Source organism: Quercus lobata, chromosome 6 (assembly GCF_001633185.2).
Source record: "Quercus lobata isolate SW786 chromosome 6, ValleyOak3.0 Primary Assembly, whole genome shotgun sequence".
In the NCBI taxonomy this organism is placed as follows: domain Eukaryota; kingdom Viridiplantae; phylum Streptophyta; class Magnoliopsida; order Fagales; family Fagaceae; genus Quercus; species Quercus lobata.
Window position 1 is genome coordinate 44619502 of NC_044909.1, and position 25166 is coordinate 44644667.

Below are 25166 nucleotides of genomic sequence, written 5' to 3' on the forward strand. Positions count from 1 at the left end.
TGTTGGATGAAATTTCTTGTAGAATCTGTGCTGGCTGCAACACTGAGATTAGCCATGGGAAAATTTTGTGCCGCATGGATGCTATTTGGCATGCAGAATGTTTTCGTTGTCATGCTTGCAATCTACCCATTAAGGATCATGAGGTACGGCTTATTGAGTTAATTGAAACTTACGTTTGGAATTGGATAACAAAATCCTTGAATCTTTGACTGAGTTTCCTTTCATTTTGGTGGTTCATTGAGTATTATTGACTGAAATATCTCCTTTCTGTGACAGTTTTCTACGTCAGGCAAGCACCGTTTTCACAAATCCTGCCATAAGAAGCAGCATTCCCCAATATGTGATGTTTGCAAGAATTTTGTAAGTATATATCATGTTTTGTCATTTCCTCTAGTTGATTTTGTATACATTTGTAGAAGATAGCTATGTTTTGTTTTTTCTTTTAATTTTGTTTTCTAATGATCAAACATTATGTGCTTGCATATTGATTTTTCGTTAACAAATACTTCAGGTTGCTGTAAACCTAATTATGACTCTCATAATCTCATCAAATTATCTCCTGAAACTAATTTTGAAGGGGCTGTTTGAGATGGATCATACATTCTTTGTTGATAAAAATATCTGTGTAAATTGTTAGGCCCCACATTCAATTATCTAGAAGAAAAGCAGGATTATATAGAAGTTAAACCATTTCATAAGAAACATACGAGAAATCTGAATGGTGCCTTAGTGCTTTTATTGTGAAATTTTCATAGCAATATGTATGTTGTTCCTCATATTCTATCAAGTGTGTTTAAATATGAAATTAGTAGATGATTTTTCAGTATATCCTAAATTGTCTGACAGTGCTTGTAAGAAGCTTTTTACAGAATTACTTCTAAGATCTAGGTAAAATGATTCGTTGTGGCCTGTATCAAATATGGTTCCCTTGAATTTTTTCACTAAATTTTGTCCGTTTTGTGCAGATCCCAAAAAATTCAGCAGGTCTTATTGAGTGTAGGAAACGGCCTTTCTGGGAGCAGCAGTTCTGCCCCTCACATGAACATGACAGAACTCCTCTGTGTTGCAGCTGTGAAAGAATGGAGGTCAGTAATGCAAAAAATCATCCCTCTCTCTCTTCTTTGGAAGTGACAAAACATTAAGGAAAGCAAAATGATATAAGTAAACATTACCACCATCTGGAAAACGTGCTTCAGAAACACCTAAGAGTAATTTCATTATATTATTCATGATGCAAAACCTTCCAATCCATGCAGACGAGGGACAGGAAATATCTATTACTTGATGATGGTCGGAAGCTTTGTCTAGAGTGTCTAGACTCAGCAGTTATGGATACTAATGAATGCCAGCCTCTTTATATTGAAATAAAAAATTTCTTCGAAGGTTTACATATGAAAGTGGAGCAGGAAATTCCAATGCTCTTGGTTGAGAGACAAGCACTAAATGTGGCCATGGATGGAGAAAAGAATGTAACTGCTAACATTTTCATACTTCAGCTGTGTATTTTCATTTCTTTTGGTTTACATTTAATGTTGATCTTTATTTTATTTTTATTGTGGCAGGGTCACCATCACATGCGTGAGACCAGAGGACTTTGTTTGTCAGAGGAACAGACGGTTACCACTGTAGGAATTACTTCCCCAGTCTTTAATTCCTGCCATTTTTCTTGTAATGATATCTGTATATTGGATCAGACATCTATAACTAGTTCAACTATGTTACCAGATCTCTAGGAGGCCAAAGATGGTGGACAACCAAATTATAGACTTGAAAACTGAGCCTCGTAGGTTGATCCGTAGGTGTGAAGTAACAGCAATTCTTGTTTTGTATGGCCTTCCTCGGTACTTCTTCTCTCGTTTGCACCTTAGATGCATTTGTTGTAATATAAATATATGCCAAGAGTTTTGTATATGACCCTAGACTTCTCTATGTACAGGTTGTTGACTGGGTCAATCCTGGCTCATGAGATGATGCATGCGTGGCTCAGGCTTAAAGGTTTGTCCTCTTATCATTCTCCTATTGACATTATTTGTGTTTTAGATATGGTTAAGCCCAGAATTACCAATAGGATGTTTGACAGGTTACCCCAATCTTAGTCCAAAGGTTGAAGAGGGTATCTGCCAGGTCTTAGCTCATATGTGGATGGAGTCTGAGATCCTTTCAGCATCTGGAAGTGATGTTGCTTCATCATCGTCTTCTTCATCACCCTCTTCTTCCTCGTCATCAAAAAAGGGTAAACGATCTGAGTTTGAGAAGAAACTTGGTGAGTTTTTCAAACACCAGATCGAGACAGATACATCATCAGCTTATGGAGATGGATTTAGGGAAGGAAACGAGGCAGTGCTCAAATATGACCTGAAGACTACTCTTAAACATATTCAAATGACAAAAAACTTTCCCGGTTGATATGTAATATTTTCCCTATGGGTAAAATTGAGGTACAGTCCTTAGGTGTTGTATTTTAGGTTTTTTAATTAAATTCAAACACCTTCGTTGAATTTAATTGTCATTAGACAAGATAGCACTAATTGTCGTATGTTTGAATTTAACTGGGGGCGTAAAGTATAACGGTTAAGAAACTATACCTATGTTTTTCCCATTCCCCATGTGCTTCGTTGAGCACTTATCATACTTAGTTCAATAGAACTAAAACCTATTATGAATTCAGGAGACAAAAATAAACAATAGAAATGTTTGTGTGTAATTGTTGTAATCTACCCTTTACCTCATAATGATATTAGATTTGTAAGTATATATAGAAACAATGAATACCACAATTATGCATTTTGCTTTTGTTTAGGATGTTGCTTTGCTGTGGTTACATCTCACTATGAAAAGTAGTGTTTTCAAAACCTAGCCTTTTGCTCAATAAGTTGTTATATCAAATGTAGTGCACCACCTTGAGACACAGGTAGCTTCCTGGCATAGTTCATGGTGTGTAAACCAATAATAACTTGTCGAAAATGAATTATTTCATAACTCACATGGAACTGGGATGCATTTCAATCTTCTTTCATTGATATAAAGAGTATTACATTACACACTTTGCATTGTGGTCAAGTAAATAAGATAGCGGGGAATGTAAAATGGATAAAATAATGTTGTTTGTGTTTTTCAACCATGCTAATTACAACTTTGCCATAAGCTACTTTTAGTGTCCGCTTTGATAGCTTATCTTTTGTCAGTTTATTTTACTATTCAGTTTATTTTTACTACTATTAATAAGTTCTACTGCACTATTTGATGCTATTCATGGATTCTACTATACTATTTCAGCTAACTTTTACATTTATCTATAGTATTTTCAGCAAAAAGTTTTCAATTTTAGCAAAATAAGCGAATTCTAAACAGACCTTTAGTGGAGCAATAATTGTGAAGGATTTGGTTAATGACCATACCATTTTTATTGTATTTATTAGTTTTCTTAAAATTAAAAACAAAAGTTAAAATACTATTTTGGTTTTTAAATTTTAATAAAAATTTATTTTTCGTCTCTAAACTATAAAAAGTTATTTTTTTTTATCCCAAAAATTTGTAAAGAGTTTTTTCAATAGTTTAGACACAAAAAAGATAGATGAAAAAATAATTTTTTTTTCAATAGTTTAAGGATAAAAACAATTTTTTGATAAAATTTAAGAACATAAATAAAACATTTTTAATGGCTTAGGAACAAATGATGAACTTTGCAATAGTTTTGGGACAAAAAATGAACTTTTAAAAGTTTAGGGATAAAAAACAAATTTTTGATAAAATTTATGGACCAAAATAGTATTTTATCATTATTTTATTGATTTTTTTTTTATTTACAGGAATAAAGGCAACAAATTATGTTGCAGGCCAACTTCCAAAAAAATAAAAATTGTAAGGACTTAATTTGTAACGACCCCAAACTGGTATTGGGTTCGTACGTTAAAGGCTCAAACAATAAAATTTGTAGAGCGTGGGTGTTCAAGAACTAGGTTAACTTCTAAAAGAAAAACGATTAAACCACACGTTTATAGATGGATTAGCACCGATATAACAATTAGTTTTTTTTTTAAATAAGTATAGTTCTTTGGTTTCCAAGCCTTTTTTCTAAGTGTTCTTTGTTTTTTTTTTTGTTTTTTATTTTTTTATTTTTTATTTTTATGTTCTGATCCCCCTCCTCAATACTTTTCTTTCATGTTATATACTGCCCTCTTCATATCATCTTCTCCACACATGTGTAAGTTGGGTTTAGAGGATCTCTTTCTGTCTCATCTAACACCTTCTGGAACCTCCTACTAGCAGCTGTAAGACTATTTCATCACTGTTCAGGCATCACCTCCACATTAATGCAGTCAGAGAGTTGGTTGAGAGGCAATTAATGCGGAGACCGCTGTTGTTATAGATATTTGTTTGCCTTCTCTTTCTTGCCCTTGGTTCCTTATCCCACTTTTAGTGGTAACGTAGCTCCGAAGTACGTTTGTAACAAGGTGGAGTTCTAGTCGTTCTCGGACTCATATTGTCAAGAAGGATTTTGTCATCGGACAAATACTGAACTCACCTTTCGTGATATTTACTCTTCCTTTCGTTTGGTTACCCCTACAACCTGATATGGGCCTCCTCGAACAGATTTACATCCTCGGATGGGCCACAGGCTCAATTAACTTGACTTTAATAATTTTAGTGACTAATCGGCCCCCACAAAAATAAATGTGGCTCTTCATATTAATATTAAAATAAAATGAAGTAATTAAAGTGTTTTAGTAACCTATGCCTTAGGACATTTTTCTATATTAATAAAACATTTAAAGAAATTTTTTATGAAAAAAAAAAAAAAAAGTGACAGTTTAGTAAATCACTAGTAACTTTTTTTACATTTTTTTTTAAAAAATTTTTCATAAAATATTTTATAAAGTAAATAATTAAAATATGCTCTAAGACATAGATTAACCCGATTCATACTTGCCAGCCTTCCAGCCCCGACATATATAAGGAAACTGGGAGCTTAACCCGGAAGGTGCAAAGTGCAGAGACCACCCATCTCATTTTGAAACCATGACCTGGTCTTGATTTTGGCGGCAATTTTGGGTAAAGAGCCGTAGCAGTCTAGCACCACACCACCATTTGGACCTTACAAGAACCTTGGTACTTGGTACGAGTGTTTCCTTTTCCTGATAGTTGATGGTCTACTTGCCATTGCACGCTAGGTGTTTGATATTTTGCCTCTGTGACTGTGAGTCAAGTCTATAATGGATGGCTGATACCATGACATTAAGACCCGTGTTAAGTGTCAGAACAACTTCACAAATCAACAATACATACTCAGAACCATCTATAGACTACAGTTCTGAGTGTTATCCTCTTCACCTAATCAGTAATGAGATTGCATTTTAAGCAACTCGTTGGTCGGATAAGCCTGCTCAACAGCTTAACAACCCAGCAAACTCGCTGCTATGCACGAGACCCATTTCCCAACAAAATCTCCCATTACCTGTACCGTGCCAAACTCATTGATTCCATTCGACTTGGCCTTCGTTCCAACCCTCCTAGTCCCACCTCTCTCGCCCCTATCCTAAATGATCGCCTTCTTGACTCCTTTGTTGTCACTCAAGCGCTCCGGTCTGCACCTTCTGCAGACTCTGCTCTGTCCCTGGTTGAAACCCTTGAAACAACTCCGTATTTCTCACATACCCAGAACACCCTCCACGCCCTGGCCACAGTTCTTGCCAAGTCTTGCCGGACTGTGCAACTCAAAGCCCTCATTGATGCCATAAATGCTGGTAGGTTTGGCAGCATTCGTGTTAGCTTTATGAACCTCATGCAATGGTATGCTGCCATTGGAGACCTTGAGTTGGTTCTTCGTGTCTGGGATGAGTATAGGCTCTCAAGCAAGCGGATATGCACTGAGTCTTATAACATTGTTATGGGCCTTTATGTGCAAATGGGTAAGGACACTGAAGCTGTGGAGGTTTTCTATAGGATGATTGATGAAGGGGCAATTCCAAATTCTAGAACATATACCATAGTGATTGAGCACCTCATGAATTCGGGAAAGCTGGATTCTGCAATGGAGGTTTTTAATACATTGCCCTTGATGAGAATTAGACGCACTTTAAAGCAATATTCGATTTTAGTTGAAGGATTTATTGGTGTTGAAAGGTTTGACGAGGTCAAGACTTTACTTGATGAAATGCGGGCTGATGGGAAATTTCCTGGAAGAGCCCTGCTTTTGTCATTGCGACGTATGAATGAGGCGGGATTTGTCCAAGAAACTGATGAATTTCTTAAAGAAATGTCTCCGGATGAGAGAATCAAGAATATAGGATGTAGTGTCAATAGTAGTGATGACGACGATGATGATGAGGGTAATGAGATTAGTCATGCTAGTGGAGATGATGATGTTAAAGGGGTTCAGTTAAAACCATGGTTAGACCCAAGAGCTTTGGCAAGTGCCTTGCAACATTGGAACCATGAAGAGGTATCAGCCCTGGAGGATGCAAAATTGGTGTGGACAACTCGGTTGGTTTGCAAGATTCTTAGGCATTTCAACTCACCAGAAACAGCTTGGAAATTTTTCTGTTGGGCTGCTTATCAGCCAGGATTTACTCATGATATTTACTCTGTGGAAAGGATGATGGCCCTTTCAGCACGCCATGGGCGTTCTGAATTGGTTGATAAACTCATGTCCAAAATAAGAAGGGAGGGAATGAGATTGCCTTTCAGCACCATCAGGTTGATAATCGACTTTTATGGCCTCTCAAAGAAAGCCGATGCCGCTTTGAAGGTCTTTCATTATGATAGAACTCTCTGTGGTCCAATATCAAAATTCAATATGATGCTTTTGTATTCATCTCTATTACGAACATTGACCAAGTGTGGGAGAAATTCTGATTCCATGGACGTACTGGAGGAGATGATTTTGGGTGGAATTTGCCCGGATATACAGACATTTTCTGGGTTAATGTATCACTTTGCATTAAATGGGGATATCAAAACAGTGCAGAAACTCTTTGCAATGGTTAGGCAAAGTGGTGTGGAGCCAGATGCTTATATGTTTAAAGTACTGATCCAAGCTTATTGCAAAGCTGAGAGAGCTGCTCTTGCATGGAGGGTTTTTGAAGACTTTAGGAATTCAAATTTGGTGCCTGATGCTGACTCAAAAGAGTTGCTTGTAAAGAGTCTCTGGAAGGAGGGCAAGCGGCGAGAGGCTGCTTCTGTAGAAGAAAATTGTGAGGAAATAAACAATGCTCTTCCACTAACATTGCGTGGTCACATATGGACGGTGAGCTCTGCAGATCTCACTCGCGTTTTTAATATTTATTCCAAAAGCTTTGCATCAATAGCTGGCTAGAGTTAAATGGTTTTGAAAAACAAACAGTGATCTGTTTCAAAGCTGTATACTGAGCTACTTTTTGTCTAGGATCGACAGTATACATACTATCCTTTTTTGCCTTCTTATTTTGACTAATTGAAAAAGAAAACCAAAGTAAAATTGTTTGTGTTTGTATTGAAGTATTGCTACCATTCTTTTATGCTGTTGTTTGTAAATGAAACTTGTGCAAGAATTTGATTATGAAAGGGAGGGTCTATTTTGATTTTAAAAAAAGGTTGACACCAAGAAATGGGTTATTGCCACTTGGTCTATTGAACCAAAGCTATTGTGATATATGTGTTTCCAAATCATTGGGGCATACATACTTTCAGATTGAATGGCAAAGTGAAGCAGTCCCACCCAAGTTGATCATTTTATTGGATTAAAGATACATTGTGATACCACCCAAGAGTGATCATTTTATTGGATTAAAAATTCATTGTGATTCAAAAAATTGTTTTGAGTATTCATCACCTCTTCTTTTTTGGGTAAGTAACTATACATCACCTTCGTGTCTGTTGAGGAATATCTCGACATAGAATTGACAGCAGCGCAATGCAATTGGATGTTTTTTTAGCAGGCCGACCTGAAATCATTGAAGGGCCAATTGAATTCAACTTTGGAATATGTTTGAGCACATTGTGCCATCCATGTTCTTGATAACCATTTATCTAGTCCAATACTAGAGAATAACATGATCTGGTGCCACCATGCAGGAACAACCCGAACTCTTATGCACTACAAGAATCCTAGTTGTATATTTTAATTCTCCTGTGACCAGTAGAAAAAATCCTAGGTGGAGCCATCAAATATGATGCCTTTATTTAGTTATTTTCTTTAGCCCAGTAGCTGGCCGATTTTGCATGTGTGGCATTTGTATTGAATATATCCGATGCTTACCAAAGATTCTTAGCAGAAAAGGGAATCATAACCAAGATTAAAGTTTTGTCTTTTTTTGTTCCCATTTTTTTGTGAATCTTTGTGCACCATATCAAAAATTATTCTTATAAAACAAAGTCTATTTTATTCTTGATTGAAATAATCACAACAACAACTATGCTGTTTTGACATTTGTGAATTACAATTATTAAAAAGAAAGAAAGAAAAAAAAGACACCTGTGATTTGACTTCTTTCGACCTTTTTTTAAGTCTCTAAAGACAACCTTCATTATTTTCCCCCCCCAAGGTGTCTTTTCTTTCATATGAATAAGAAACTTCTCTTTCATTGAGCACATATCACATTAACTACTTCACATCCTTACCATCCAAGTTCCCTAAGAATGGCAATTTATTTCCTCTCATCACAATCTCTCATTCTCCTGCTGCTTTTGTCCTTCTCCTCCACTCACCTCACAGTTCAATCAACCTCCAACAACACCAGCACAGGCTTCTCATGTTCTCATGCACAGCCACCAGCATTTTTGGATTTAGGAAATATATCTGATCTCTTTCAGGTCAGTCATGTATCAGTAGCTGAATCCAGCAACCTAGCCTCTGAGAATATACAGTTGTTTCAAGACCAACTCTTATTGGTACCCATCACTTGTGGATGCACTGGAAACCGCTATTTTGCTTCTTGGTCTATGAGTATGCTGAAAATGGATCACTTGATAAGAAGTTGTTCTCCAAGGCTTCAGCAGCTTCAATCTCTGTGGTTGTTCTCACATGGAGTCAGAGGTTAAACATAGCACTAGATGTGGCCAACGGCCTGCAATACATGCATGAACACACTTGACCAAGCATTGTTCACAGGGATATTAGAACAGCTAATGTACTTCTTGCCTCAAGTTCAAGGCCAAGATAGCAACTTTCTCTGTGGCAAAGTCTACCACAAACCCTATGATGCTGAAAATGGATATTTTTGCTTTTGGAGTGGTTATGTTGGAGGTGCTTTCAGGAAGGAAAGCAATGGAAGTAAAGGAGAATGGTGAAGCTGTGTTGTCATGGAAGGAGATAAGAGGAATCTTGGAAGTTGAAGAAAAGAGAGAGGAGAGGTTGAAAAAATGGATGGATCCAAATTTGGAGAGTTTTTATCCCATTAATGTTGCTCTCAGCTTGGCAGCCTTGGGAAGGGCGTGCACACAGGATGATTCTTCGGCAAGGCCAAGCATGGCGGAAATCGTTTTTAACCTCTCTGTTATCATTCAATCATCTTCTAAGAATTGAGAATGACATTGGGCGTATGCTTAAAGGTAGGAGTTAATCAAATTCAGTTTTTGAAGATTTGTATTTATTCAGTTTTTGATGATTTGTGTTTGTTGTTGGAAATTGTCTCAAATTTATATTTTAATTTGATTAACTATTTGAGTTTTATTGTTGTAGAAGTAAAAGTTCTATTTACTAGAGAAGTAATTAGGAATTCATGGTTGATTATAGAATAGCAGTTGGTAATATTACATATAGACATCCTGGGGGATAGTTCGATAGTTTTTTTAGATTAAAAGATGCATGTTAAAATATGCAAATGGTTTAGTTGTATTTAGAGGTTGAAAGATGTCTAGTTTTAGGGGTTGAAAGATAGCTTCATTTGTGAAATGAGTGCAAGCTGAAAGCTTTTCCATTGTTTGAGTGATAGAGTACCACCTGGGTGTATAGGTGTGGGATTGTGCAATTGTCAGGTTTATAAGTCTTGGTAGGTTTATGTTGGTCAGGATTTATATTTGTGTTGGGAAGAATATTGTGATTATATTTATATTGGTAATTTTTGTAAGAGTTTTTATGAGTTGATTTTGCGAATTGGAATTATTGTTATAATTGGTTATTGTTGATAGTGGATTTTGCTTGGTGTTATCTACCAATGGAGGCACAGAAATGACCATGCTAAACCTTATTTTGTGTGGATGTTTCTATTTTCTTGTTTATGTGAAAAGCTTCTGTTGTTCCCTAACTCCAACAAGTTATTATGCATGATGAAATTGATTTTTATTCTGAGAATTGAAACATAGTCTTGCATCAATCAAATTCATATGCCTTGCTTACTCTCTATACATTCACAATACCAAAGAGTACAAGATTATAACATTTTAAATTACTCAACTTCTGCATGGCCTCCTTTCATCATCAAGATATGACAATGCATCTCTTCTTTCAGCATTGCAGCCCAAAGAAATCTGTACACCCATGATTCCAGCTTTGAACATACGGACAAGCTCTTTTAGTAAAAAGCTAATCCCTTTTAAGAGAATTTCCAACTCCAATCCGAACTTTCCTAGAAAACTTACTCTTGACCAACGTACAATAATTGAAAAAAACTACTAGAATTAATAAAAGAAAGGAATCTTCAACTCCCATTAGTCTATGCATTGGATGATCCATATGTATCAATGGGTCAGAGTCAGGCTGCTGTGTCCTGTCCTGCCCTGAATGGGACAGGAGTTATATATATATAATTTCTTACCTAAGATAAGATCCATAAATATAATTTCTGATAATGGACATGATACCATATTGATAAACAATTTGTCATTAATCAACTTGTCATGCATAGGTATTTATTTTTCCAAATATTATTGTCAATTAAATATGAGGGTTGATGTATCATTTTAAAAATTAATTCTGATAGGAAATGTATGACTTCATATGTACAGAACCTTTGCGATTCTCATTCCACCGTTGATTTGCCCAAAGTTTAGTCTCTACATAATGAGTTTAGGTTGCATTTGGAAACATGAATTTGAATTTGGATTTGATTTAAATTAATAGATTTCAAATGTCTTGATTTCAAATCCATTGATTTTAGATATCATTTCAAATCCAAGGATTTGGATTTGAAATCCAAATCTTTGATCTTTTAAAACTATCCAAACAAGGTATTTAGATTTTAATCACTCAAGTATAGATCTACATGCTCAAATCCTGCTATCCAGACACAACATATGCACATATGGCTATTTCATCTTAGTGGAGTGTTCACATTTCTCATAATAGGTGGCAACTGAGGTTGTTATTTTGAATCTATCTAATTGACGGGCTCCATATTAATCATTTCACTATGTCCTAAATGGCTTCTCTCTGGAACTGCAGATAGACAAATTTTCAATAGCTCATTGCTTGCTAGGCTGTAATTCATGAGAGGTATCATTCCAAACTACGTAGGCTACACCCTACACTAAGATAAAAAAGAAATATTGTACAAGATTCAAAATTGTTTTATATGAAAATAAAGAAAAAATTACACAATCTCAATTTAGTACCTCAAATTAATCCTAACATTAAATAGGGAAAGAATAATCTCTATGACATACATTAAGTATATGAATGATACTGTTTCTGTGACAGAGCTTCTATTGAGACTCTGCTACCCCGATATGCTCTTAGATGATTCCCAGGTCAGTGAAGTGTTCAAGGTTCTTGAGACAATCTGCACAATCTCATCCATGGCTGGTCGGCCTGGTGGATCTTTCTTTAAGCAACTATCAATCAGTTTGAACATTAAAACCGCAAGTTCTGAAGGATAATTTCCTTGTAGTGAAGAATCCATAGAGTGCCTCAAACTCTCCTGTCCACCCTCCTCATGAAGCACAGCATTTATGACATCTGATAAATGCATATTTTCCTCTTCATACAAAGCAGCAACCTCTTTCCCAGTCATTATCTCCAGCACGAGAACCCCAAATGCATAGACATCAAGCTTTGTGGACACAATACCATTTTCCAAATACTCTGGAGCCATGTAACCTCTTGTCCCAACAATGTGACTTGTCAAGGAAAATTGACCTTCCTGCCATTCTGCTGTCCTTGCCAGACCAAAATTTGCAATCTTAGCCCTGAAATCGCTGTCCAGAAGAATGTTACTGCTCCTTATATCCTTGTGGACGTGGGGAGGAGTAGTGAAACTATGAAGATAGTTAAGTCCACTGGCTACATCCAATACAATCTGTATTCTCTGTGCCCAGCTCAAAAGCTTTCCATCATTGCTGCTATTATAGATCCAATCATTCAAGGGTCCATTGACAGCATATTCATAAACAAGATACCATTGACCTTCATTAAAACATACGCCAGAAAGGCGTATGATATTAGAATGGTTGATCTTGTTCAATAACTCTATCTCTTTTGACACATCTCCATTTATTCTCTTAATGGCTGCCAAATCCCCATTAATCATGCCACGATAAACAGATCCTTTAATCCAACAACTAGGACTGAAATTATCTGTTGCATCCTGGAGCTCCTTAAACTTGTACACCTTGAGGGATTGAGCAATACTAGATATGCTCTCTAAGAAATCCTCAGATTCATCCTCAACCTTTCTTGGTTTCTCAATCGCCTTGAATCGATCTGAGGCTATAATGGAGTCAGGTTTCTTCTTATTTCTACGGAAGAATGCATAGAATATTATGGCACCAAGGACCAACAAAAGAGCACTTCCTCCAAGAACTCCAACAAGGACATAGACCCAAGTTTTACTTGAGCCTTGATTTGAGGAAGAAGTAGGAGGAGGAGGTGGTGATGCTGGTGGTGGTGGTGGTGCAGTTGTTTGAGAATTTGTTGGGGGGACTTGCAGTGGAACTAGAAGCGTGGTGTAGGGATAAATAAGTGGTGGGTTTTGGGAAGAAAGCCCATTAGCACCATTAGCATCAAGAGTACTCTGTGGAGTCACATTAAATCGACCACTAATTGTTGAAACCTCATCACCGAAAAGAATTAAGTAACTTAATAAATACTTGACACCCACATCACTTTGATTCTTTGTAGGACAAGCACATCTAAGAGGAACAGTGAGTCTTTCACCAATACTTAAATTGGTAGCGGCAATATTGTTTTGTTTCTGGAGAGCTTGACAGGTTGAAAGGCCTTGATAGGTGTTATTAGCAATCAAAAAATAACCATCACCACTCTTCACAGAGTAATTTGTGTTTTTTTGATAGTATCCACCTGAACAGGAACAGTTGACTGGAACAAGCACCAATGTGTTTGTTGGAAAAGTTTCAGTCTCAGAAACTGAATTAAGTTGAGAGAGCTGTGATGGGTCAGAAGCCAAAAGAGTAGAGATGGAAGGAACAGAATTGTAAGGAGGTTGGGATCTGAAGGTGAGGTAGGCTTGGCAACTTTTTTGGCTATTACAGAAGTACCCAAGAACAGAAGTTGAATTATCTGTGTTGCTACAGTCTGTTGTGGCCTTTCCCACATATGGTTGCTGAGCTTGAATCGAAGAAAAGCATGATGTGAGTAATAAGATTGTGTAAACATGAATGAGAGAAAGGAAACTCATTTTTGGGTTGAAGTGTAAAGATCTGAAGGGGGTTAACGGCAGATTGCAGGAGGAAACTCTTTGGTTTATAATTTCAATGAAGATGGTGAAGCTGTAGTTTGACTTTTTTTCCTGTAAAAGAGAATTCTAAGAAGCAACGCAAATGCATGTTGAATTTCCTTTTACGATGTCTTTTTGGTACAGGTGGAACTTGGAGGCAGACATGGTTGAACCTGACCAACATATAGCTGTGTTTGGATACCGCTTATTTTACTGAAACTGAAAAATTATTACTGAAAGTATTATAAATAAAGGTAGTTAGTTGAAATAGTACAGTGAGACTCATGAATAGTGTTAAAAAGTACAGTGGAGCTCATGAATAATAGCAAAAATAAACTAAATAGTAAAATAATTTTCATTTTTCATCAACATCCAAACGCGCACACAGTGTATGTGTCGGCTCGGTTGACCATCTGCTTACTCATTCTTGGGCTTCAAAAACTTTTTATTGAAGGAAAAACAATGGAGAATGCTGCTTTACCTTACTATAAAATATTAAAATTAGTAAATATGAATATGATAGACATTTTTATTTTCCAAAACTTAAACCTGTCTGCAATTTCAAGTTTTGTTGCTAGACTTGTGAGGCATAATATGTTTTGAAATTGAATATTTAGTTTAATTTCAGATATTGTAACCAAACTGTGTCAACATTGTGTTCCCTTTTTATGAGTTCTCATGAGAATCTAATGAAAATATTGCAGTTATACTTTCAAAAAGTTGATAATTGAACTTTCAAATCATTTATAAAATGATGATGGTCAATATTCTTTTTGTTTTGATGAAAGTTCAAAGCAATTGCTCAAACCTGCAAAGATCAACGTTTAGCAATTTGAAGAAGAAAAAAAACACATGCGATCTAGTTAAACAAAAGGATTTGGTTTAAAACTCTTACTTACCCATCAATCAAATATTACCACATCAATTTTCTTGACTAGAAGTTTAAAGAGTAATATATAATGAAAATCCTAATAAAACATTTATTATCCAAGGAGAAGCAAGGGGTTTGGACTTACACTTTAGCCTAGACTTGACTCCTATGGACTAACTCAATATAATTTTAGGCCTAAGGCTATAAATTTGAGTGGACCACTTTATTTTAAATATCAAGTACATAAATCTATTTGATACTAATATTAGTTTTATATAGAGAATCAAATACAATGGTTCAAGCATAAAGTTTAACAAAAAGAAGTGAAAATTCATCAATTTTTTAATTAAAAAAATGGGGTTTACTTTATCTTGGATTAAGCAATGTATGATTAAGTAAAGTTGTAATCTAATTTTCAATCTTGATTTTGGTATTAAAGAAGAGATATCAATTATTTGGTATGTGGCTATGTGAGAGATTAGGTGGCTAATGTTGACAATCTAATAGGAGTAGGTAGAATATTGGTTTACAAAAATTAAAGTCTTAAGCCGTTAGTGAAAATTAATCTTCATTGGTAATTAATCGCATTTATAACATTTTCACCCCAATAGCGTAGAGTTTCAATTAGATTAAGGTCTAATATTTTTAGCGGTGAGAAAAATAATGCACAACCGTATGTGTTTTACACCACCTATTATCATGAAATTTTGGCCTTTTTATAACAGGTGGAATCTTTTTATAAAGAGGATAGAATCTTTTTGTAATGGGGCCTTAGGCCAAGGCTTTTGCCTTAGTGGCTTAGGCCTGAGCTGGGACTGACTCCTATCCAGGGTGGAATCAGGGGTTTGGGTGGGGAATGACCATAGCCCTCAGTAAAAACCCAAGTTTGCCTCGTACAGATACAGTTTAGGGTTGCTGCTTTGACTCTATCTAATCGACAATCACCATGTTAATCATTTCTTCAAGTTCCTTGATGGCTTTTCACTGGAACTGTTGATAGACAACTTTCCAGTAGCTCATTGCTTTCTTGGACTATAATTCATGAGACATATCATTCCAAACTACATTAGGCTACACCCTATACTAAAATGAGAAAGGAATATTGTACAAGATTCAAAATTGCTATATTTCTTAGAAAATAAAGCAATTTAAAATTATACGGTTTCAATTTAGCAAATCAGATAAACTTATATAGTGGAAGGATAATCAGTACAACATACATAGTATTTGATTGATACTGTTTCAACTTCTGTGACATAAGAGCTTCCACGGAAACTCTGTTACCCTGCTATGCTCTTAGATGATTCCCATGTCAGTGAAGTGTTCAAGGTTCTTGAGACATACTGCACAATCTCATCCATGGCTGGTCGACCTACTGGATCTTTCTTCAAGCAACTATCAATCAGTTTGAACATAAAAACCGCAAGTTCTGAAGGATAATTCCCTAGTAGTGAAGGATCCATAGAGTGTCTCAGTCTCTCCTGTCCATCCTCATGAAGCACAGCATTTAAGACATCTGATAATTGCATATTTTCCTCCTCATACAAAGCAGCAACCTCTTTCCCTGTCATAATTTCCAGCACGAGAACCCCAAATGCATAGATATCAAGCTTTGTGGACACAATACCATTTTCCAAATACTCAGGAGCCAAGTAACCTCTTGTCCCAACAATGTGACTTTTCAAGGAAAATTGGCCTTCCTGCCATTCTGCTGTCCTTGCTAGACCAAACTTTGCAATCTTAGCCCTGAAATCTGTGTCCAAAAGAATGTTGCTGCACTTTATATCCTTGTGGACATGGGAAGGAGTAGTGAAGCTATGAAGATAGTTAAGTCCACTGGCTACATCAAATATAATCTGTATTCTTTGTGTCCAGCTCAAAATCTTTCCATCATTGCTGTTGTTGTAGATCCAATCACTCAAGGGTCCATTGACAGCATATTCATAAACAAGATACCAATGAGCGTCATTAAAACAGACGCCAGAAAGGCGTATGATATTAGAGTGGTTGATCTTGTTCAATAAATCTATCTCTTTTGACACATCTCCATTTAATCTCTTAATGGCTGCCAAATTCCCATCAATCGTGCCACGATAAACAGAGCCTTCAATCCAACAACTAGGACTGAAACCATCTGTTGCATCCTGGAGTTCCCTAAACTTGTACACTTTGAGGGATTGAGCAATACTAGATATGATCTTTAAGAAGTCCTCAGATTCTTCCTCAGCCTCTTTTGGTTTTGGTTTCTCAATTGCCTTGAAGCCATCTGAGACAATAGTGGAATCAGATTTCTTCTTACTTCTACGGAGGAATGCATAGAACAATATGGCACCAAAGACCAATACAAGAGAACTTCCTCCAAGAGCCCCAACAAGGACGTAAAACCATATTTTACATGAGCTTTTATTTGAGGAAGTTGGAGGTGGTGATGCTGTTGGTGATGGTGGCGGCGGTGGTGGTGCTATTGTCTGAGAATTTGATGGGCGGTCTTGCAGCGGAACCAGAAGCGTGGTGAAGGGATAGATAACGGAGTTTTGTTCGGAAAGCCCATTAGCCTCAAGAGTGCTCTCAGTGTTTACATTAAATCTATTACTAATGCTTGAAACATAATCACCGGCAAAGACCAAGTAACTTAATAAATACTTGACACTCATAGCAGTTTGGTTCTTTGTAGGACAAGCACATCTAAGAGGAACAGTTATTCTTGTACCAGAATATAAATTTTTAGTTTGAATATTGTTTTGATTCTTGAGAGCTTGACAGGTTGAAAGACCTTGGTAAGTGTTACTAGCAATCAAAAAATATGTATCAGTATGTTTGATAACATAAGTTGTGTTTGCTTGATAGTACTGACCTGAACATGAACAGTTGACTGGAACCAGCACAAGCTTGTTAGTTTCAAATGTTGCATTCTCGAAAACTGAATTAATTTGAGAGAGCTGAGATGGGTCAGAAGCCAAGAGAGCAGAGATGGCAGAAACAGAATTATAAGGGGGTTGGGATCTGAATGTGAGGTAGGCTTGGCAACTGTGGTTTTGGTCCTTTTGGCGATTACAGTAGTAGCCAAGGACAGAAGTTGAAATATCTGTGTTGCTACAGTTTGTTGTGGCCTTTCCCACATATGGTTGCTGAGCTAGAATCAAAGAACAGAACGAGAACAAAAAGATTGTGAAAACATGAATGCAGAGGAAACTCATTGTGGGTTGAAGTGTAAAGATCTGAAGAAGGTTATGGAACTTATGGCAGACAGTAGGTTGATCATTGGCTTATTATTTCAACAAAGTTAGTCAAGATCAAGTTGTCCTTCCCTGTTAAGAAAATTCCCAGAAGCAGTGCATGCTGAGTATAATAATGTCTTCTTGGTATAGAATGGCAGACATACCGCAATTTCTGGTTGACCATATGTCATCATCAGCAAATATGGGATTGATTTAACATCTCTTTATTCATTCTTAGGCTTAAAAACTTTTTAAAGAAAACACTTATCCTGTCTAAAATTTCAAGTTTTATAGCTAGACTTGGGTGGAATATGATTGTTAAATTGATTATTAAGCTTTATTTTACTATTGTTAACAAAATACCTGAAAATTGTGTTCCTTTTTTTTTAATGAGAATCTAAAGAAATGTTGCGAATAAAATTTTAAAAGCCGATAATTGAATCTTTAAACCATTGAAAAGAATATCTAGATGAAAATCCATATGCAATCTAGTTTTTTTTTTTTTTAATAGGAAATATGCAATCTAGTTTGTTTGCAAATACAGGAGACCATTATTTACTCACAAAACTTAAAAGGTTTCATGTCCATTCAATGAGAAACTTTTGTTATTATGATTTTATACTTGGTTTGAACCATTAATTTCTTGAAACCAAGACTGGGTCTTTTTAATAAAATCATTGAACTTATTGATCCTTACTCGTGAATCAGAAGTTTTGCAAACACCAAGTCAATCTTTGTGAAAAAGTATTTTTTTATTATTCAGTTAGATCTTAGAACAAGGTATAATAACTTCTATTTATATATAAAATGCTAGCAGTAATCTACACGTCTCAGGGACTAATTTATTTAACTGCAATAAGATAAGAAAATCCACCTTGTCAATGTCATGAATCATGATGTTTAAATTTTCCCCTGATTTTCGAAGGCCTTGACTTGACCGAAGGTTGGGTGAAAACTTGTTAATCTATATATATATATAAAACCGAAGCCTTTGAAGTTTCCACAATTTTCCACATTAGTACAATATTAAAAAAAAAAAAAAAAAAAACCGGCATTATCAAAAAGGAAAAAAAAACACCCAAGAATTTCAGCCCTTAAAAAACAAAGCTCAAAGTGTAAAAAGAGGCTAAAACCAAAAATTTCGTCAGCACAATATTAAAAAAAAAAAAAAAAAAAAAAAACTTTTTAAGACAAAAAAAAACCGGCATTATCAAAAAGGAAAAAAAAAACACCCAAAAATTTCAGCCCTTAAAAAACAAAGCTCAAAGCGTAAAAAGAGGCTAAAACCAAAAATTTCGTTCTCCCCAAAACCAAAATCCAATGAAAAAAAAAAAACTCTCTCCCCCTTAAACGCAAACACAGTAACGCAAACTCATCAAACTCCCTCTCTTCTTCTTCACACAGTCCCATCTCCATCTTCAAACGCACAATTTCCTCCATGCCTCTCTCTACATACAAATTCCCCTGCCTCTAATCTTTGTCCCTTCTCTACCTTCAAACCCCTAAACTATAGTCTGTAGGCGCCAGCCACCCACTCCTTTAGTGGTAGAAAGTTTTTGATTTTGAGACTTTACCAGCCACCCACTCCGCAAACATTACCGGTAAGTTTTTATTTTGTTCTATAATTTGGGATGTTAAATATGATTTAGGGTTTCATTTTTGGTTGTTAAATATGATTTAGGGTTTCGTTTGGGAGTGTTTGTTTTGAATGATTAGCTTAGATTGATGGGTTTGGAGCCCGTAGTGGGTTTTATTAATTTCTATTATTGGCCGCTAGGGAGACCTATTGACAGAAGATGTTAACAACAAAAATTTGTGTTAAATGTTATTTAGGTTTTGTTATTTTGGGTTAATTTTTTTAATTTAGTTATTTTGGTTATTGGTTTTAATTAAGGTTGAATGATGAGAAAAGCAGAGCATGATAGAAGACATCTACAACACCAAGAAGCAAAAAAGGTGGAAATATAATTGAAAGGGTTTCTGGGTGTTGGTTTGATAGTCTCCCTCAAATGTGTGGGACTCTTTGATGGTGAGCATGCTTAGATGGGAGGATTTTGTGTTGATAAAGGAATTTGGGTTAGGGTATGGTGGCAGACCTATGTGTTTTAGTGTTTTTTTTTTTTTTTTTAATGGTTTTTGCTTTGTTTCTTAGATTTAGATGGTTTATCCTTGATCACCGTTCTGTAGTTGAAGCTTGAATGTTGTAGTGTAGTCATTTGACAAATACAAATTAATTGTTGTTTAATTTTGTTGCTTTAAATTTAAAGGTGTTAAAATCTGTTGAATAAGTTAAAATGATCATTGCAATAGAATAAATGTTTTTTAAATCAAACAACTATGAGATTGTGCTTTATGTTAACTTGGGATTTTCATTTGAATAAAGCAAATTGATTTATAAGGCAAGCAGTGTTATGGTCAAGTGTGAAAGTTTTAAATTTAAATATTGTCTTTGCTTTTGGATCCTTGGGGCATATTTTGATATGATTAGGCAAGGTCATTGTGCAGAATCCATTGTGTCATTTAGAGTACAAAATATTTACATTTCGTACTCTATGAAATGTGAGTGCAGTTGATTCATGCTTGGTAAAAAATTTATGTCAGTTCTATGAAAGTCCTCTATTGTTGTTTGGATTATTTTTTGTTTCTTTTCATGCCAACATGGTCTATCCTGTGACTAATGAAATTGAGAGAATTTAGTTGAATTCAAGGCGACAACCCTCCTAAACATTATTAGACAAGAAGAGAATAGTTTTTTATGGAATCATATTTGCTGCCTCTTATTGCTTGAGCCATAGCTTAAATACAATTATGACAAATTCATTTAAAGCTATTAAAGATGTGTGTTTGAGACTTATTAAGTTTTGTTACAAGGTGAATATTTTATATCAATATCTATTTGTTAGCATGTGTTTGAAAATTTTAGGATAAATGAATTTGTTATTTTTTGCTTTCCAAATTACAAGTAGTGATATATCCTGTTAAATTGGCACTGCATTCTTCTTTTTTATAATAAATAAAAAAATTGAAAAAATTTGTTCTTTTCCATTGGACCTTTAAAGCTTTCAATTTGAAACTTTTGTTGTGAAAAATAACTGGAAGTGATGTTTGTGGCAGATTCGAATTCAGGATTGAGGTCAATCTCGATGCCATGGTTAGTTTTTTATATCATATGTACTTTGCGTATAGTTTATTGTTTATGATGCTTTGTTTACTCACCTATTTAGAGTAATGTTCATGTTACAGACACATCTAAGAATTTGGAAGCCCATTTTGAAGAATGCTAGCACTCTAGCAAAGAAGTTCTCCATGGAAGTCACACAAGATCTATGTTTATTTGTACTTCCTCAAATAGCAGCATAATTAGGTAGGATTTCTTACGATTTGTGTTATCATTGTTGCTAGGTTGAAAGTATTCTATGATATATGCAGATAGCTAATTACTGATTAATAAGCCTACAAGTTGCGTAAGAACTTATTTGGAAATACATGGTAATGGTGGAAGCATTTTTTAGATAGAAATTATGGGAAAATTTTGCTAATAATAATAGATAATTTTTCTGGGCGGTGATTGTTTAATGAAAATTGTTGGGATGGGTTTTAGGGCCAAGAAAGTTGAGAGTTATGGACACAAACTTGAGTTATGCAAGGTTACATGTATTGGTAGAATTGGTTGCGTGTTTAAGTTTGGAATAGGTGTGTATCATAGTGTTTACTAATTGAATTTGAGACATTAATATTAACTTGGCATTTGTTTAGAGAAATTAAACAACTACATGAAAGATTATGTGTTTTGTATGTTTGCTTTTGTTTACTATGTGTCTTAATATGGATGCAGGTGGGATAATAAATTTGTGTTATCCTACTAGGCAAGAAGCAAAGGCAACCATGAGATTTCAAAGGGTGATTGGAGATGATAATTTAAATGGAAGTTTTAGCTAGATGACATGACTAACAATTCCTATTAAGAAGAGTATTTAGTAAACCGTATGATATGTTATCAATGACTAAGTTTGGTTATATATATAGCAAAAAATTGTAAAAGAGTCATGAAGGTTAGTACTGAAGACATATTGAAACAAAGGAAAATTGAAAAGCTACATACTGATGTAGGTTGGTACTAAAGACATATAGAAACAAAGGAAAATTGAAAATCTACATATTGATGCTTTTGTAATTTCTTATTTGAAATTCAAACTGGTTTCAAAAATATAGTTTGTGGTTTAGAGCATTTTCTGTTTTCACTAATTGTGTTTTGTTTCCATGTACCTGTTTTTAAAATACATGTAAATTTGGTCAAATATTAATTTTTATGCCTTACAGGGAGGAGTACATAAATTTGATTTTGGAAGATGTTGGAAAAGTCAATATCGAGAGGGAGAGCAAAAAACTTTAGGTGGGTTCATTTTCTTATTTTCCTTTACTTTTAATCTCAGAAATGTGCATACTCTAAATGTGGTACATCTATTTTGTTATTTGTCGATTACATATAAAAAAAAATGTACAGGGTAGATTCTTCATAAGAGATGCAACACAACAGTCACCTCTCTCTCTCAATAGTGGAAATAATGATTTTAGAAATTGTGTAAATTGGCATTATGTTGCCTTTTTAATCCCATTGAGGTCTAGCATCTTTGTTTACTGGCAATGTTAGAATTTAGATACATCTTGGACATCAAGAACGATTAATGTAATTTATGAAAGAAATTTGATTGAATGAGTATGGAATTAACTATATTCGTGTAATTAATTGTATTGGAGTGTACTTATATCAGTTATATATTTTCTAAATATGATCTCATGATATCTTATTGTATGTGATAGATTTTATTACTTTGTAAGTGATAGATTTTATTGGTTTGGTATATAATTTATACCATGTTATATATATATATATATATATATATATATATATTCATATTAAGTTATTAATAGCTTTCCCGTGCATCGCACGGGTTAGCGACTAGTTATTATTATGGTTGTGGTGGCTTTAATAAGTGTTAATATACTTTAATAATACAACTAAAAGAAATTTAATTTGCTGAGGCATGCCTTTAACAAGAGGCAACAGTGTAAACTTGATTCAAATAAGAGAACCTTAATGAATTTTACAATAATTTCACAATGATGCCAACATAGGTAGTTCCATGTATGTATGATTTTCAGATCAATTATGTCATACAACACGTCAAATTTCAAAATATGAACTTTTAAGTCCATAAATAATGCATGCATGTCCAGGGAGTCAGGGACGGAACTACTCAAGGGCTGAGGGGGCCATGGCCCCCCTCAACCTTTGAAAAAAAAAAAAAAAACTAGTATGTATATTAACTTAAAGAATTTTAATTCTAGCTCTTAAATTTATATACTTGCCCCCCTCCCCCCAAATTTACAAATTGACCCAAGAAATCCAACAAATAGATAACAAGAAAAATCTATAATAAAAAATGCACATATCTAGATAATAAGAAAAATCTTTAAACAAATCATAAATTTGGTCTAAGCAAAAGCAATAACAACAAATCAATTACAAATCCTAGTAAAAAAAATTACAAAAACTCAATAACTTTTACCCAATTTCTCCCTCTCACTTGAGCGCTCTATGCCCCTTTCAAATGACTCCATCCTCAAAGTCATAGAGACAACTCCTATGCCACATATTGATCGTCCATCCACACATTAGTTAGACATTGAAAATATTAAGACGTGTCAATTGACTTACAAAATTTTTGATTATAAAATCCTATTATTAAATTTTTTTAAAAGAAAAAATACAAATAATAATTAATAAATTAATGCTAATAATGCAACTTTGTCAACCTTTAGTTTTGATATTCTAATTTTTTTAAATCTTTAAATAAAGAACTTCGGCCCCTCCTACGTTTGAATCCTGATTCTGTCCTTGTGAATGTCTCACTGGTGCAAATTCTAGCCTCAGCAGTAATATATAGGCAGAAGGGTGATTCACCAATCCGGGCTTCACATCAAGCAAGGATGTATAAAATTTTCTTTCAAGTTTCAACTAAGAATGGCAAGGCTTTTGTCAATAATTTGGCAGAGGCAGTTGGTGATCTAACAAATCTGAGTATCTGAGACCCAACATTTAACTCATTCATTCAGATCAGTAGCAGAGAGGGTGACAAAAATTTTATAAGCCCAATATACTCCCCAGCATAAGAGCAAAACTATATCAAGATTTAGGCTCTACATCCTAGATATCTTTAGTGAGAATCTCCAATAATGCAGTAGCTGATAGGCAATTGTGCATGAACGTCTGTTACTGCCTAGACTCTAGAGGACATTAGAAGGTATAGTTTTGATATTTACCTCGCTGTTTTGATTCTTGCTGAAGGCCCATTTTTTGTCATTAATCAGGCCATGCTCTAGATTTAAGGCTTGGGCTCTGCAAGGCCAAAATAGAGTTATTGGTGAGCTGGGTTTTGTTCCTCTGCGGAAGAAAACGTGCAAACACAAATCCAAAAATCTAAGAGGGAAAAATACATAACATGTCTATGAAGGAACTAAAAGATTTATAAAAAGAAAAAAGAAAAAAGAAAAAAAGAAAAAAAGAAAAAAAAAAAGAATTGTTTAATGGATTTTATTATTTATTTGTGAAACTTAAAATATTGGTTCCTAGAACCACAAGACATTTAAATCCCAAGTTCCACATACTTCAATAGACCCTTTAGGATCCACAAGACTTGTGAGACTTGGAAGCCTAGATCAATGTGGTTTTCAAAAATACAAGTTCTATAAATATAGATTTTCCTTTCTACAATGCTTCTTTTTCTTAGAGAGTTTAAGGGAAAAGTCCACAAAGCCTATAAATCCCAAACTTCACATACTTAAGTAGGTCCTTAAGACTCTACAAGACTTATGAGATCTGGGGCCTTAGATCAGTGTGGAGCTCCCTAGTATTTCTACAAGTTGAAATTTCTATTCACACAATATTTCTTCTCAAGGTCCTTGACCTAGGCTAATGTTTTTTGCTTATTTTTCCTGATATTGTGTAGATCTTAAATGCTCAGTATTTTTTCCTCCTCCCTTAAATCTGCCTTGATGATCTTTTTATAGTGGGTATGCTCTGATTCCTTGAAACAAAGCAGCTTTTAGTTCTTTGAATCAACCATGGCCTTCTGCCATGACTCTGAAGGAGTTCTTGGTCTTTTTTCCTTTTTCCATTCTTATTCTGTTTTCCTAGGAACCTGCATTTGAAAGTATTTTAATTGTTTTCTCTTCATAGAAAGTGGTGTATCAGATGCCATTTGAGTTCAATGAGGAGGGGGTCCATTCTCAAGGCTAAGAAAAGGACATTTCGAAGGTTCCTTGTGTTAATAGTGACTTTTCTTATTGGCTCTTTTTCTTGAAAGTAGTATATATATATATATTTTTTTTTTTTTTTTTTTTGAGATGGGTGAACTCTGAAAGCCTCTCAGGCATCTTTCTCCTTTTGCTTTTCCCTCTAACCAAGGCCCCTCAAATCTTTTCATA

The 25166-nt window shown here is 34.9% G+C and overlaps 4 protein-coding genes, 1 long non-coding RNA gene and 1 pseudogene across 10 annotated transcripts in view; 4 read left to right on the plus strand and 2 right to left on the minus strand.

Annotated features, from left to right (window-relative positions):
• Nucleotides 1–2713, plus strand: part of LOC115994429 (protein DA1-related 1-like) — a 36908-nt gene extending 34195 nt beyond the window's left edge. For all 5 annotated transcript variants that reach the window (XM_031118578.1, XM_031118580.1, XM_031118579.1 and 2 more), the window contains 8 exons: nucleotides 23–143; nucleotides 277–360; nucleotides 966–1085; nucleotides 1257–1469; nucleotides 1563–1625; nucleotides 1726–1841; nucleotides 1937–1995; nucleotides 2081–2713. In XM_031118578.1, the coding sequence (XP_030974438.1) occupies nucleotides 23–143; nucleotides 277–360; nucleotides 966–1085; nucleotides 1257–1469; nucleotides 1563–1625; nucleotides 1726–1841; nucleotides 1937–1995; nucleotides 2081–2406 (1102 nt within the window). In that variant the 3' untranslated portion in view covers nucleotides 2407–2713. The remainder of the gene's footprint in view (nucleotides 1–22; nucleotides 144–276; nucleotides 361–965; nucleotides 1086–1256; nucleotides 1470–1562; nucleotides 1626–1725; nucleotides 1842–1936; nucleotides 1996–2080) is intronic.
• A 2222-nt stretch (nucleotides 2714–4935) lies between these two features.
• Nucleotides 4936–8781, plus strand: LOC115993880 (pentatricopeptide repeat-containing protein At5g66631). Of its 2 annotated transcripts, XM_031117864.1 has the most exons (2): nucleotides 4936–7246; nucleotides 8693–8781. In XM_031117864.1, exons 1-2 carry the CDS (start codon nucleotides 5342–5344, stop codon nucleotides 8765–8767), a joined length of 1980 nt encoding a protein of 659 aa, XP_030973724.1. In that variant the 5' UTR covers nucleotides 4936–5341; the 3' UTR covers nucleotides 8768–8781. The 2 variants fall into 2 exon arrangements, with proteins under 2 accessions (XP_030973724.1, XP_030973725.1); XM_031117865.1 differs by lacking the exon at nucleotides 8693–8781 and having other exon boundaries at nucleotides 4936–7476.
• A 104-nt stretch (nucleotides 8782–8885) lies between these two features.
• LOC115950347 lies at nucleotides 8886–9594 on the plus strand (annotated as a pseudogene).
• Nucleotides 9595–11461: 1867 nt separating this feature from the next.
• LOC115995343 (lysM domain receptor-like kinase 4) lies at nucleotides 11462–13680 on the minus strand. Its single transcript, XM_031119866.1, has one exon. The coding sequence runs from the start codon at nucleotides 13548–13550 to the stop codon at nucleotides 11634–11636; it is 1917 nt and encodes a 638-aa protein (XP_030975726.1). The 5' UTR covers nucleotides 13551–13680; the 3' UTR covers nucleotides 11462–11633.
• A 1899-nt stretch (nucleotides 13681–15579) lies between these two features.
• LOC115950808 (lysM domain receptor-like kinase 4) lies at nucleotides 15580–17784 on the minus strand. The gene has a single exon (XM_031068059.1). The coding sequence runs from the start codon at nucleotides 17655–17657 to the stop codon at nucleotides 15741–15743; it is 1917 nt and encodes a 638-aa protein (XP_030923919.1). The 5' UTR covers nucleotides 17658–17784; the 3' UTR covers nucleotides 15580–15740.
• Nucleotides 17785–21544: 3760 nt separating this feature from the next.
• LOC115994324 lies at nucleotides 21545–22049 on the plus strand. The gene is made up of 2 exons (XR_004093191.1): nucleotides 21545–21578; nucleotides 21999–22049. It is a non-coding gene; the product is annotated as an uncharacterized LOC115994324 (long non-coding RNA).
• The last annotated feature ends 3117 nt before the right edge of the window (nucleotides 22050–25166 follow it).

Excerpts from the sequence above, each read along its gene's own strand:
- LOC115950808 (XM_031068059.1), bottom strand. The coding sequence starts at position 17,657 with ATGAGTTTCCTCTGCATTCATGTTTTCACAATCTTTTTGTTCTCGTTC.
- LOC115993880 (XM_031117864.1), top strand. The coding sequence starts at position 5,342 with ATGAGATTGCATTTTAAGCAACTCGTTGGTCGGATAAGCCTGCTCAAC. Across the intron at positions 7,247-8,692 it reads TGCGTGGTCACATATGGACG|TTCAATCAACCTCCAACAAC; the intron begins GTGAGCTCTGCA and ends CTCACCTCACAG.
- LOC115995343 (XM_031119866.1), bottom strand. The coding sequence starts at position 13,550 with ATGAGTTTCCTTTCTCTCATTCATGTTTACACAATCTTATTACTCACA.